We start from the raw sequence: 14,770 nt of genomic DNA, 5'->3' as shown, positions 1-14,770 counted from the left end.
ATTTATAGTTAGATATTTGTAAAGCTCTATTTAGCACTTACATTAGTATTAATTACTTGTACTTTACTTTTAATGTAGAAGAAGAAAAAGATGGAAAACATTGTTGTTTATAACAGAGACAATGGTTTCAACTTTATGTAGGACAATGTGAAAGCAAGTTATGCTATTAGAAATCATAAGGAATCTTAAAGCACCACCTGGACATCAAGTTGATTTAACGTGAGTTTTAATGCAGTTTTCACTTTTTAATACAGTTAACAATACCTTTGTGCTAAAAAAAAATTTTGTGTTTACTAGTGTGTCAGAGCTTGGCAGTAGTGCATCAGAAACAAATTACACTGCTGCTGGAAATATCTTAGTAGGATGTGTTAGAACTATGATACCATGGCAGATTCGATATCAACTACCGCTTTTGCCACCAGCAGTTATTGCAGCTTTTGAAGCCAAAGACCGTTGCTTTCTGCAGTTTAAGAGGAACAGCTGTAGAAACCAATTGATTCAATGTTTATACGATGACATCAGTAAGTTTACATTGTAAGTGTATTTTTTATTGAAATGTAATATGAAAATCTTTGTGTTTGTGTGTGCGTTAATGTTGTTTTCATCATCAATTTTTGTGTCAATGCTAATTTTATCATCATGACTAACGATTGTAACAATTACCTCATTCATACTGACTATAAAAAATGTCAACATGTAAAAAAGTTATTATTGTAAAAAGTTGTAAAAAGCAACAATAAAACAATACCGTGAGGTTTTGTTAATATAAAAGTTTGTTTTAACATAAAACAACCTGACAATATTGTTTTATTTTTGTTTTATACATCTTTTAACAATAACAATTTCTTACATTTATTTTGTTGTCACTGTTTAATTTCTATTTCAAGGTATCCATCCAATACCCAATATTCAGATGTGCTTGCTGCCTTATGTAGCAAGTATCCTTATTTGAATGAGTTCCTTTCAAGGAGTGGTAGTTCATCACAACAATTTGTACTGTGTGTAAGTTGATTAATGGCTAATATGATAAAATGAAGTATATAATATAATAAGAAAAATATTTTTAAATGTAAATGTAATGTATATGTATGTATATGTATATAATATATGTATATAATATACGTATATATAAATCTTAATGCTTATGTGAAATAAATTTACTTATAATGACAGTCTACGCTATTGGAAAGTCTAAAAAATAAGTTCAAGAAGGAAAGAGCCCCTTTAATTAATGTTGAGAATGTTGCTATCCATATAAGCAAATTTTGGAATCCAGGAAGAGGACGCAAGCGCACAGAAGATTGTATTGAGAATGACCAAGCTTGTGGTAGGACACATAGAGACTTGGTAAAAATTAAGCTTCACTGTTTTGAGATAAAGTTTTAAAAAAAAAGATGAAATGATTATCGAAAAATAAATTTCTTTAGCCACATTTTCTGCCTATTGGTGAGGATGTAGCAAAACTTCATCAGGATATGATAATTGAATACCGTAAACTTCGTCCAGAATTGAATATGTTGATTGATCGTCAGCAGCGTAGTTGGTTTATGCGAGCAAAGGTTTTCGATGGACGTATTTGCACAGTTGATATAAAAGCTAAATACCCATGGCTCTGCTCTGCTCAATTGGTAGGCTTTTAACTATTCTTTGGATTTTATTTTTTGTGTGTTCCAACTTAAAAATAATCTTTATAATAATGATGTTAAAGCTTCTTAGCGAAATGAAACTCAGATTTGGTAAAGATCTCGATAAAGAACTTCATCAAGGATGAAGGGCATGGAAGATAAAATCTTAAGCTTGGTTAAATTAAAGTATAAAGAGAATTTGAAAAAGAGTGTGAAATAAATGAAAGCACTAAGAGAGGTAATAAATTTTGTGTAATACAAGAGATTTCTGTTTTCCAATTAACTATTGGTAAAAGTTTTTATGCTTTTTTCTGTTGAATATTGTTTTATAATTTAATTCTGTTTTATGTTTGTATTAAAATTTTTTTTACTATTTCAGATGCTACATTCAATGAAGCAATTCTTTTATTTCCACGGCTATTCAAAGAATCTGTTGAAACCTTGGTTATATTTGACGACACTCCAAAACAGAATACACCAACTATTGCAATCCCTCGAGCTCAAAGGTTGACATCAAAATTTTGTAGAATTATATTAGATGGCCAAGAAATAGTTGAACATCATAATGATGTTGATATCTCATTAGCGATGGCTTGTATATTTGCCTCTTATTTTATTTACGATATACAGTACCCTGTTCAGTTGAAAAACACATTATTATTTTTTGAACACATCATATTTGGTGTATCAAATAAAGAAATCCCTGTAACAATTCACAGGATGGCGAATACTCTGTGCAAGGTTATTGAATTACTTTAAACTTATTTTATATCGAAATCTTAACTTCAACTGCCTAAAATAATTTTATAAATTGTAAAATTTATAAAACGAGAGAGAGAGATTTGCTAGATGATGAGTACAGTTTCACCTTTTATCGTCTATTGTTTGTTTAAGTTTAGCTTCTACGAAGGGAGGTAACAGAAACGTTTAAAATAAAGCAACTTTTAAATTTATTTTATCCAATAGTTTTGTAATTTTTTATTGCTTATAATATATGCTTTTTGTTAATCTAGTCGTTGTTTAATTCATCATTTCGTATACCAAGTAATTGGTAAAACGTTAAATCATTTTTATTTCGTGATGTAAACTTTTTGGAAGAACATGGATTAATTTGTTTGAAAAACTAATAAGTTTTAATAAAATTGTTAGTCTAAAAAATTATCCGAAAATTCAATAATAATTATTATTTATGATTTTTTTTCAAAAAATCATTCAAAGATTTGTCTAGTGAACATTTTTTCAGTCAGATGTTTTAAATCTGAAATAGTTCTTCAAAAACAGTTCTTTGAAAAACTTTTGCAAATAGTTATTTTTTTTTAAAAAGGTTCTCTTTAGGGTTCTTCGAAGAACCTATCCGGGTGATTTATCGGAACTATTAAGAACTATTAGGTTCTTTTAAAAACGGTTTAGGGTTCTTTAAAAAACCTTATCGTAAGGTTCTTCCGAAGAACCCGTACAAAGGGTTCTTTGAAGAACCTCTACGGGTGCTCGCTCAGCACCGACGTCAAGAACCTTCTAAGGTTCTTCAAAGAACCATTCGGCTTTAGAGTATACTCATTTTAAGTTAACTTATAGAATTTTACTCAAAGATCTTTTGGTGTAACTCGCCTTACACATTTTTTTTGCTTTCAATTTTCACATTGTTGTTTCTTCATTTCCCATTTGAACCAAGGGCAAGTGAAGTAACTAAAAATTAACAAAACTTAAAAAAGACAAGGCAAGCTAGTAACTAAAAATTAACAAAACTTAAAAAAAAATATTAAAATTATAAACCACGTGATCTTCATCAAAGAACTCTAGGTGGCCGAAATAAAACCATATGGTACCAAATACCGGTGGCTGATGCTAGAGCCGACTAACAGGAAGTAGTCGACCAACTGCTTCATGTTAATAATTTAGAGCCGACTTCTGCAGAATCGGCTGTTAATTGAGACGAAGGATAATACCGACTCCTGGTAACCGACCGTCTTAAAAGACTTCATTAACAGCCGACCAATCAATTCAACACCTAAATTAAAAACTTAATAAATATTTTTTGTATACTTTTACTACTTGAAAATGATAACTCATTACAACTGAAAATAAATGATATATTTACAATTCTGCTTTTTTTTTCATACAAAAAAATATTACCCTAGTTTATATATATATAGTTGGTTCTTAATTAATTAACTTTTTAATAGTCGGTTGTAAATCGGTTTTTTACTTGTCGGTTCTAAATGAATATTTCATGAGCCAATTGTAACTAAAATTTTAATTAATCCTGAACAAAGTCGGTTCTATTATGGTCAGTGTATCATTTATTCTGTCATAATAGTCGAACGCAGATAGTAGTCGGTCCAAGCCTGTGACATGGTATTCTACAGTTTTCCACTATATAACTACACAAAAGTGATAAGGAAAATGTGGGACAACAATTAGTTTTCTTCTATCAGTGCTATAGCAAACATACTTCAACACTCTTTTAATATTTTTTTCTTTCAAAATATTTAGGTTATTAAATCTCAAACTAATTGCATATTAATTGCAGAAAACTATTTTTACCTTATACTTAATAGAAGTAGTCGATAATTATTAGTTTCCAGACATAAATATAACAGTAATAAATATTACTTTACAAACCGAGATAAAATACTCAACAAGTTATAACTAAAGCCATTGTACATTAAAAAAAAAAGAAAAAAAGTTTAGTGCATTGTATGCTGTTTAGGTAATAATATGGTCATTCAACAAATTCTCCAACTTTTTTATTATTTTTTGATGAAAATTTAGAATCAAAAGCAGATCTGGTATAGTTTTTAAATTTAAATATTCTAAATTTTAAGGTTGATATTTCCCTTTTTAAAGAATAGAAGTTATTGACAAAAAATAGGTATGTGGTATAAAATTTATTTTTATTTTTTTATTTTACATTGTTATTTAGGTGCCCAAAGAAGACCTAACGGTCTTGTCACAGAGCACCGCGGAAATGCATATAACTAGGAGGTTCACACCTCCTTCCTTACCGTGACGCAAATACATGTCCAGATTTCGTTTCGAACCTCGATCTCCTGCTTCTAATGTAAGCGCTCCGACAACTGCGCCACGGCGGCACGTTTGTAAATTAATTAAACACTAAATTGTTATATATCATTTGAAAGACCTTGAAAACAGTATTTTAAAGGTAAAAAAATTATTAAAATTGAATAATTCTACAAAAAGTTATAGCGTTTTAAGTACCAAACTTTTGATATATGGATTTGTTGGAGAAAACCAAATTTTCAGTTTTTCTTAACTTACATTGTCATAACTTTGTCAATTTTTATCAAAATTCATAAACTTGGTATAAAAAAAATGTCTTAAAAAGGAGAATAAGGACACGTAAAAAATGTATGCCGAGCTTTAGGAGGGCGTATATAATCTCCTTTAATATATTAAAAAATCAAGGTTTTTTTAAATAAAATTTTTATTTTATATTTTAAAGTTTTGAATTTATTTTACATTTTGTATATTTTATACACTTTATATATACTATTCAATATTATTTTATATCATAATATACATTTAAACATTATTAATGTTAAAATGTTTATTATGATAAACATTTGAACATTAATAATGTTTAAATGTATAATCCTCCCCCAACTACTCTTGTGTATAGCGGAACTCAAGTTAAAATTAGGTACCTATTTTGGGTGAGTTAGTAGGATGTCTGGGGGTGCTTTTTTCATGAAATTTGGCAGGTAGCAATAAAATAGGTTTTTGCTGATGTCTAAATATATTAGAAAAAAGTCTCCGCATTCCTTCAAAACATACCTGATGCGCAAACAACTAGGAAGTTTTAAACAACAATAAATTCATTATAAACGAAATTTTCCAAAAATATTTCCGTACAGGACTAAAGTTAAACTATTCTAGCACTAAAAAAAAAAACGAAATTAATACAAGTTTCTAAAAAAATAACACAGCAAAACATGTTTAAACCATGCCACTCTGAAAAATATTAAAAAAAGCGTGGCAAAAAATTTAGACGAAGAAAACGGTTAAGGTCAGATTTACGCGTACCTACAATAAATAAATTTATAAGAAGATGGCTATAAATATAATTTAAAAAAAAAATACTTGATTCTACCAAATAATAATATACTAAATAAATATTCTTAAAGATGTTGGAACACAAATCTTACATTTATAATATAAGATATTTTTGGTTGTTTTTCTTGGCGTCAATTCGATGATCGGTTTGTCAAATCAAATTTTTTCATAACCTTGTTGATTTTAGTTTTAAAATAACTTAGCATTTACATTATTTTACTTTAAATCAAACATTCTTATTCTTTCTATTTATCACACACTCCTTTGGTAGACCTTCGGTTTTTGTTTTGAACATAATTGTTTAAATCTTTTGTTTATCCGAACACAGAGACCGAACGAAACTTAATGATCAATTTTGCTAATCTCGCCTTTGCTTCGCTTGTCATTGTTAAAACGATTTACTTCGTAATTGTCGTCATAGTGGGAACGAGATAATGTTTGTTTAAAATTAAATTATAAAAGATAAATTATTTAACATCCTTAAAAGATATTTTTGATATAATATTATTTAATAAGTTTTAAAACAGTAGAGATAAAGTAAAATGTTTACTTTTTATGCGCGTGAAAACTCATTATGATGAAAAACCGATGACGTATGTAAAATTGCTATTGGAGCAGCTCTCAACAAATAAAAATCAAATGAAAACTTAAATCCAAATTAAATATGGAATTATATGTCTAACAAAATTTCAACAATTGGATTTCTTTCACATAGTCTACTAGTCAGTACACTCTTTAAAGAAGCGCACCATGAGTGCTCTAGGGGACACCACTTAATAACAATTCTTAATAACTCTAAAATTAAAAATTAGTTTAAGTTAAAAAATTGCCTTTTTTCGGGATGTACATTGTTTAGTTGATGATAAAGTGGTTCATGAACTTAAACCCCCCCCCCCCCCCAATTTTATCTAATTGTTGGTACTAATATTATATTTACAAATTATAAGCTTTACTTGCTAAGTTTGTCTAATTATTATTTTTAAATGCACATCACTCGATTAGAATAATTTGCTTAAAATGCTGCATAAAAATACTTGAAAGAATTAGTAATATTCTTTCATTGATATTACTTTTATTGTTATGCAAAAATTATGCAAAATAAATCTTTAGTTTCTGTTTTAAAGCTTTTTAGATTAAAAAGCAGTTATTGCCATAGAGACAACAATATAATTCTCATAACATTCTCATGTTACTTTAGAAAAATGCGACAGATGCCCTTTTCAAAACAACATATTCATTTCCAGTATATGCAAGTCAGTGCCGTGGCTACTAGATCCAAGACCCCAAAACCTCTTATAAGGACCTTAAAATGGGGAGCTAACCACGGTTCTGCTACAAGTATTTATATATATATATATATATATATATATATATATATATATATATATATATATATATATACACACACACACACACACACACACACACACACACACACACACACACACACACACACACACACACACACGCACGCACAAACACACACTAATAACTGTTAAATATTTCAAATACAGTAGTAATTTAGTGAAAATGTTAATCTAACATTTTAGTCAACATTTCAAAATTATTTTAGTTGCGTCACAATTGCTACCCAAGCTTAGGAACAAGAGAACTCAATTAAACGTAATTAAAAAATAATAATTCTGTAAACAACTCATTTAAAAATACTTTTATTAAGAAAACAAAACAAAACAAATCGTATTGTCGAGTTTCTTTATAAATTTTATGCAAATCTAATGAAAAAGTTGAGGTTAATTAAGCGATTAAAAAAGGTTGCAAATTTGGAATTTTAGAATAAATAATTACAATAAATAGGTATATGATGTAATAATTACCGTTATAATTCGTTGGTTCATGGAACGATATAAAAAGAATTCCAGGTGAAAAATACCAATAATTAAGACCAAGTATCTTTTGGGTACATATTTAAAAGTAAAAACTCAAAAAACTTAATTAAAAAAAGAATTAATACTAAGATTTATATAATTTAGCAAATATAATTCAAACAATTCTAAAGAATAATAACAAACTTTGAAAAATAAACCTTTTAATTACAACCAACAAAAAGATTTTAATTGATTGCGCTTATAACTAAGTTAACGTTTAGATTTCATATTTTGAATGTATTTTAACGGATATGTACTTTTTTTTGCGAGATAATTTTTTGTCCAGAATAGTTATTTCTTTGGGGAGAATATTTTTGCTGTCATTTTTATTGTTTGTAGTTTTACTATAACTTTAAAATTTATTACTTAAAAAAAAGTTTTTTAAGGTTTGTAGTTAATAATTGATTTAATATAATTTGAATATTTTATATATATTTATATATATAAAAAAAAAACAATAAAAAATGTTTTGCAAAGCTTAAACTGTTGCTAAGCATTATGTAATCTTTTCATTCCAATAAAATATTAGGAATTGCGATAATATCTGAAAGCCATTGTTTTAGTTAGATTCTTTTATTTTAAGCATAACAATGGTATATCTCAAATAAAAATTTTTGTTAGAGTTTAAACTTGTTTAGTGATTCTGACTGATTTACCAAAGTTAAATATTTTGTTTTTAAATAATAAATTCAATCTTTTGTGTATTTTCTGGTATTCAATGGTGTAATTAGATATTAAAATAAAGCAAATAATTGTATATACATCAGCTTATAAATTATTATAAAAAACTACTAAATGATTGCAACTTTCGGTTTTTAGACTGATTTTATAAGTTTAAAGTGGTTAATTTATTTTTTTTGTTTGCTTTTTTGGAGTAGCAAAATTATTGTATTAACATCAGCTATAACAAGAAATATTTTTGTTTGAAAGAATTAATTAAAATTCTTGTAATTCACCTGCAATTTTCAATATAATTGTTGGATTGAGATACATTGTATAATATGTACAACAAATACAACTTATTACAATTTACTTATTACATACATACATATGTATATACATACATTAATACGTGCACACATACATACATACATACATACATACATACATACATACATACATACATACATACATACATACATACATACATACATACATACATACATACATACATACATACATACATACATACATACATACATACAAACATAAATACACACAAAAATACATACATACATACATACATACATACATACATACATACATACATACATACATACATACATACATACATACATACATACATACATACATACTTACATACATACATACATACATACATACATACATAAATACATTATGCATACATACATGCATACATACATACATACATACCTACATATTTACTTACATACATGCATACATACATACATACATACAAACAAGTTTTTACTAAAATTCCCTAGAAAAAAAAAGTTTATTATTAAATAAATATTTAATTATTCAATGTATGTTTCGTATATATATATATATATATATATATATATATATATATATATATATATATATATATATATATATATATATATATATATATATATATACATATATCAATATATATACATATATCAATTATTTAATGTGTATATATATGTATATATATGTATATATATATATATATATATATATATAAATTAATTAGTAAAAAACACTTATCTAACTTTTATCTTCGACTCGGAGTTTCACCATCGCTGGATCATCAGGAAGAGAACTCTTCCTGATGATCCAGCGATGGTGAAACTCCGAGTCGAAGATAAAAGTTAGATAAGTGTTTTTTACTAATTAATTATTGCTCTGTTCTTTAAGAACATTGAGCACTCTATTTGTAAAATACACTAACATAATTTACATATATATATATATATATATATATATATATATATATATATATATATATATATATATATATATATATATATGTATATATATATTTTTATTATTAAAACTACATGTTTTTTAAAATAATATGCAAAAAATATATAGTTTTATTTATGTAAGGTATATAAATACTGCTATATATATATTTTATATATATATGTATATATATATATATATATATATATATATATATATATATATATATATATATATATATATATGTATATATATACACACACACACATAATTATTTATATAATTGGTTGTTTTTTGCTTAAATATTTTTTAGAATGTTAATAAAATATTCAGCATACTTTCTGATATCAACCTGTAGTTGCTATTTATCTTTGCGTAAGTTTTTAATTTGGTTTTTAAAAGTTTTAAATTCATTTTCTAAAAGTTTAAATTAGAATTTCTAAGAAATTATTTAAATGTTAAGTTACTTTCCAATTAAACCATCTTTCTTGGGTTGAACATTTTGCCAATAAATTAAGGATTTTTATTATTGATTCCTTAATATGGTGGTGTATATAAATGTTTTTAGTTACACAATATTGTAATTATGTTGACTTTTAAATTAAAAAAAAAAAAAAAAAGTAGGGATAACTTGATAAAAACAAAAATATGCTCAAAATTAAAAAATCCAAAGAACTTTAATTAGAAATAATTAAAATAAAACAATGTATTGCTAAAAGTTTCCTTTGATGCAACAGCTTTTTGTTATTAAAATACATAAGTCTTCTCTATATCTCTCTATTGGCAAATCAACACAGTTTACGTAAATCCTAAATTATTCTTTATATAACAACTTTTTGGGTTGCCAATTATCAAAGTTGTTTTCTAAAATTCTTATTAGCAGTTTTTAAAATTCACTATACAGTAGCATTTCATTTTTTGAAAAGGTTTTTATGAAATTTTGCATCACTGCATAAGCAGCAGTTGATATTTTCTTGATGGCATTTCATTTTAAAAGTATATTTTGTTTGTTTTTCTTAGATATGTGTATTGTTATTATATCCAATTATTATTATAATAATTTGTTACAATCATCACTTAAGGTATGCACTCATAATTGAGTTTTTTTATAGATATCATTTTTGTTACTGCTAGCACATTTCTTAAAGCTTGTCTTGTGTCTTGTGTCTCACTAAGTTCTCTTCTTATGTCTTCTTGGTTTATTGTTTAATACTGACCAAATATGACAACACTATTGCTTTCATGGAATACTGTTGTCATATTTGAGCTGGTTCAAAAGGACAAAGTCCTAAAATGCCACGTAAACATTGTTGGACCTGCTTTATATGCTAAGCTTGAGCCTCTCTCTTATCGTTGTAAAGTTGTATCTTTTCTATTTTCTACAAATAGTGTTATAGTCACTTCTCAAAGGAGCTATCATCTCTAGTTCTATCAACCAAAACTAATTCTCGTTTGACTTGTCATTTAGCAAAGTCACATCTTTTCACTGTATCTGTCCTATATATTTGCAATATTTTGTACAATATTATTATTGTACAAATTTGCTTATATTATCTAAAGTTTAAAACTTCTCTCTTATATTCTCAAATAAATTTTCAAAATTTTTATGCAATAGTTACTAACTGGGTTACAAGAAATTTTAATCAAATATCTTGTAACTCATGATGTTAATAAATTTTTAAAAATGTTATAATATAATATGCTGGCCTTGTTATGAGATTTTGTTGCGTTATGGAAAAGTGTGATGCAAATAAATGTAACTTTACTCAATAAAGATATTTACATCTTCAAAAGTTTAAAGTACCTCATTGTAATTAAATTTAAAACCATATTAAAAATTGTTGTAAGTCTTTATCTTTATGAAATATCTTTAAATTAACAATATTGTTATAAAAATAATTACAAATATAATTTATATTTTGTTTAAAAAAAAAATTATATTTTGTTTAAAAAAAAAGACATTTCCTTATTTTAAAATTTTATACTTGTTAAAACTTTTCTTTTTTTTTCTTCTTTAAAACATTTGTTTTATGGTTATTTTTTTTTAATAAGGGATCACTTGTTCATGTTTGAATTTCTTAAAGGGATTTTAATTGTTTTACATAACTATACAATAAGAATGGGTTTTCCTCTCTATAAATAACCCGTTCGCGCTACCTGAAACATTTTAGTTTAGTTAGTTAACTGGTTTTTGACAAAATAAAAATTGTAATTAAACAAAGATTACCACTTTTCTGCTTTGTTTTTTTTTAATTTAAATTTTATATATATAATATTTTTTATTTAAATTTTATATATAAAATATTTTTTATTTAAATTTTATATATAAAATATTTTTTATTTAAATTTTATATATAAAATATTTTTTATTTAAATTTTATATATAAAATATTTCGATTTCATTTACTGTGATACCTAATATATTTTCATTATTTCTTACTAAATCCAAAAAAATACTATGGTATTTTTGGTTTTAAGATGTTATGAGCAGAACTTGTTTTTAACAAACATCAGTATATTTTTGAAATTTACATATCTTGTACTTATAGCACTAGTATTATTATTTTTTTTTTGTAAATAAAATAAATATAAATTGGGCTTTTACTTATTGATCGTGTTATTTTTATTGGGTTGTAAAAGTTTGGTTCGTTTTATAAAAAAAAATACATAATATTTAATGGCAAAGGGAAAACCCAAACATAGCATTTATAAGGGGTTGTCCTTAAATTATATCACGCAATTTTTGACTGTTTTTGACCTCCTCCCCCCTCGACACAAAATCGTAACACTTTAGTAGCAAATTTTTGTATGTGTTGTCACAGAACCACTAAACCCCCTCCCCATAGAGCGTGACATAATTTACGGACAATTCCTAACTCAAATTGGAAAGATTTTTTTTGTTTTAACGTCATTTATTAAATAGAAAAGCGCATTAATTAGACCAGTATTTTTTAAATCGTACAACCGGAACTTAACTTTGAGAAAAAAAAGGTGTTTAAATTTAAAAAGTTATTCACTTATAATAAAAATAATAAATAAAAACTATCAACCTTTTTTTTACTAATTTGGCTTCAACAAAATCTTTGCATACTACTTATAAACTAGTTAATCATTTTTAATCGATGTTCAGTCTATGATCAATTCAAAAAATTAATGATAAAGAAAAAACTTTTGTTAAAAAGCAATTTAAAAACTGAAATGTAAAATTAAGTTATATGTAAAGTGAACATTTAAAGTAACTTGAATTAAGTTTATTAATTTTTTTTTAACTTTAATATAGTTTAAAAATTTTAACAGTAAAAAAAATTGTAAAACTAAAGTGACGATAGTAAACTAAAGTACTGTAAAACTAAAGTAATGATAAAGTACTAAACTAGATAAATAAATAATGTAAAGCGTTTTAAAATTTTTAAAAGAATTTAATTTAAATTTAATAAAAATATTAAAAAAAAAAAAAAAAAAAGTTTACTTATCTATCTGTTTTTTATTTAATAAAAAAAATATTCCACAAATGTTTTTTACAACAATTAATTACAGGCTTATGTTTTCCGCATAAACTGTTCTAAAAAACTGTTTAAATAAACTAATTAAAAAAAGTTTTGGCGTAGAGTAAATTGCAAAGCGCGTACGTGAAATCCTGAATATGTACGTAAAATTCAAATAGTGTAATGCTTCTTAACAAGGCCTGATATGTGTATGAAATATATGTCTTATTATTTTAATTATGTGTTTTAATAGTATGCTATATTTCGATTACCTAATAATTTATATTCCTAATTAATACTAGCTTGGTGCTTTATATTTTAAGTATTAAGTTTTTCTAGCAATAAATCTTTTTATGCCTTTCAAGTTTTTAAAGTTTTAGAGAACAATGTATATTGAAATAAAAACTTATATTAATATATAATACTTACATAAATTAAATTATTCTATAATATCAAAAACATAATATGCCTTTCAAGGCCATTTAAAGTAGATCCTGCTGCACTTTTTTGTTTCATCTAAAAGCCCAAAAGGTTCTGTGCATGGATAACAAATTATTATAATATTAAATGCTTATGAAATAGGGCCAGTAAAAATAGGCTCACTTATGTCACTAATTATCCTATAATATTTTAATACTGAATTTAATGATGTTGCTGCTCCTGCTGCCATTACTCATTTTGTGAGTATTTGACAGGGAAGTTGCGACAGCCATTACACTCAACTTAGAAAGAGTTGTAGCACTTTTTGTATATAAAAATGTGAACGAAAGTGTTTAGAAATATTTAACTTATGTAAACAGTCTTCTCCGTTTGAAATTCAATGCCAGTGCACAAAATCTGGTCAAATGGTCAATTTAAGGTTGGCGTGCTCAAAAAGTTCATATTTTTCTGCTATTTAAATTAAAATAGCAAAAATAATGCTTTGAATAAATGCTAGATGAAATAATAAAAATAAAAAACACTGGAAAAAAAAAATGTTTTATTTGAATTCTAGATAATATAATTAAAAAAACCTGGGACAAAAATCACAATTAAAATACATTTTATATAAATATTAAACAAAGTAATAAAAATAAAAATGGAAAGACAAACTTTTTATTTAAATTTTCAATAAAATAACTTCAAAAATTACGCAAAATGAACGTTTTTATTTAATTCTAGATATAACAATTTGCAAAAAAGGAAAAAAAAAAATGTTTTCTATAAATACAAATCAAAGTAATTAAAATAAAAATGTAAAAAATGCAAATTCTAAATGAAGTAACTAAAATAACCTGGCAAAAAAGACTGTTTAATTTAAATGGAGGTTAAGTAGTTAAATTAAAAACCACAAAAAAACATTTAAAATAAAATAATTACTTTAAGAGCGGCAAAACGAACATTTTAGTTCTAAAGTTCTAAATATAATTCATACATAAAAGTGTTTTTACGATTTTTTGTAAGTTTTTGATGAACAAAAAAGATAGTTGCAATTAAAAAAACAAACATTTTTTTTAGCAGGCGCTTTTTTTATGCGCTGGCTGAAATTTCTGCGGGCGTGTGGGCGAGCACAAAATGGCTAGAGTGCGAAAATGCTGACTAAACAGAGAAGACTGTTTAAACTTCAAATTATGTAAGACTAAAACATTTATCAAGTTTTACAGTTTCACTTTTACTTTACAATTGAATGGTGGGAACATATCCTTAATTTTGATTTATAGCAATTATTTACCTTTTTATAAAGTCTTTGTTTATTAAATAGTTCTAAAACTTTATTTAAGCAACATGCCTTAGTGGCCAAAGTGGT

General features: G+C 25.5%; 2 protein-coding genes and 1 long non-coding RNA gene across 5 annotated transcripts in view; 2 read left to right on the top strand and 1 right to left on the bottom strand.

Moving 5' to 3' along the window:
* Window positions 1–160: 160 nt before the first annotated feature.
* On the top strand, window positions 161–1,771 carry LOC136091072 (sterile alpha motif domain-containing protein 3-like). The gene is made up of 6 exons (XM_065818056.1): window positions 161–219; window positions 298–534; window positions 888–1,002; window positions 1,174–1,347; window positions 1,428–1,628; window positions 1,709–1,771. The coding sequence occupies exons 1-6, from the start codon at window positions 161–163 to the stop codon at window positions 1,769–1,771; spliced, it is 849 nt and encodes a 282-aa protein (XP_065674128.1).
* Window positions 1,772–3,404: 1,633 nt separating this feature from the next.
* LOC136090681 (uncharacterized) lies at window positions 3,405–6,205 on the bottom strand. 2 transcript variants are annotated; one of them, XR_010643633.1, is made up of 3 exons: window positions 5,792–6,192; window positions 5,421–5,669; window positions 3,405–3,633 (listed from the first exon to the last, which is right to left on the bottom strand). It is a non-coding gene; the product is annotated as an uncharacterized LOC136090681 (long non-coding RNA). The 2 variants fall into 2 exon arrangements; XR_010643632.1 differs by lacking the exon at window positions 3,405–3,633 and having other exon boundaries at window positions 5,461–5,669; window positions 5,792–6,205.
* A 3,602-nt stretch (window positions 6,206–9,807) lies between these two features.
* The window catches only part of LOC101237767 (fibronectin type III domain-containing protein), a 72,403-nt gene continuing 67,440 nt past the window's right edge, over window positions 9,808–14,770 (top strand). For both annotated transcript variants that reach the window (XM_065817642.1, XM_065817643.1), the window contains exon 1: window positions 9,808–9,874. In XM_065817642.1, the coding sequence (XP_065673714.1) occupies window positions 9,814–9,874 (61 nt within the window). In that variant the 5' untranslated portion in view covers window positions 9,808–9,813. The remainder of the gene's footprint in view (window positions 9,875–14,770) is intronic.

This window comes from Hydra vulgaris, chromosome 14 (assembly GCF_038396675.1).
Source record: "Hydra vulgaris chromosome 14, alternate assembly HydraT2T_AEP".
NCBI classification, from domain to species: Eukaryota; Metazoa; Cnidaria; class Hydrozoa; order Anthoathecata; family Hydridae; genus Hydra; species Hydra vulgaris.
The sequence above is the reverse complement of the archived record's forward strand: the minus strand, read 5'-3'. Positions and strand labels throughout refer to the sequence as shown.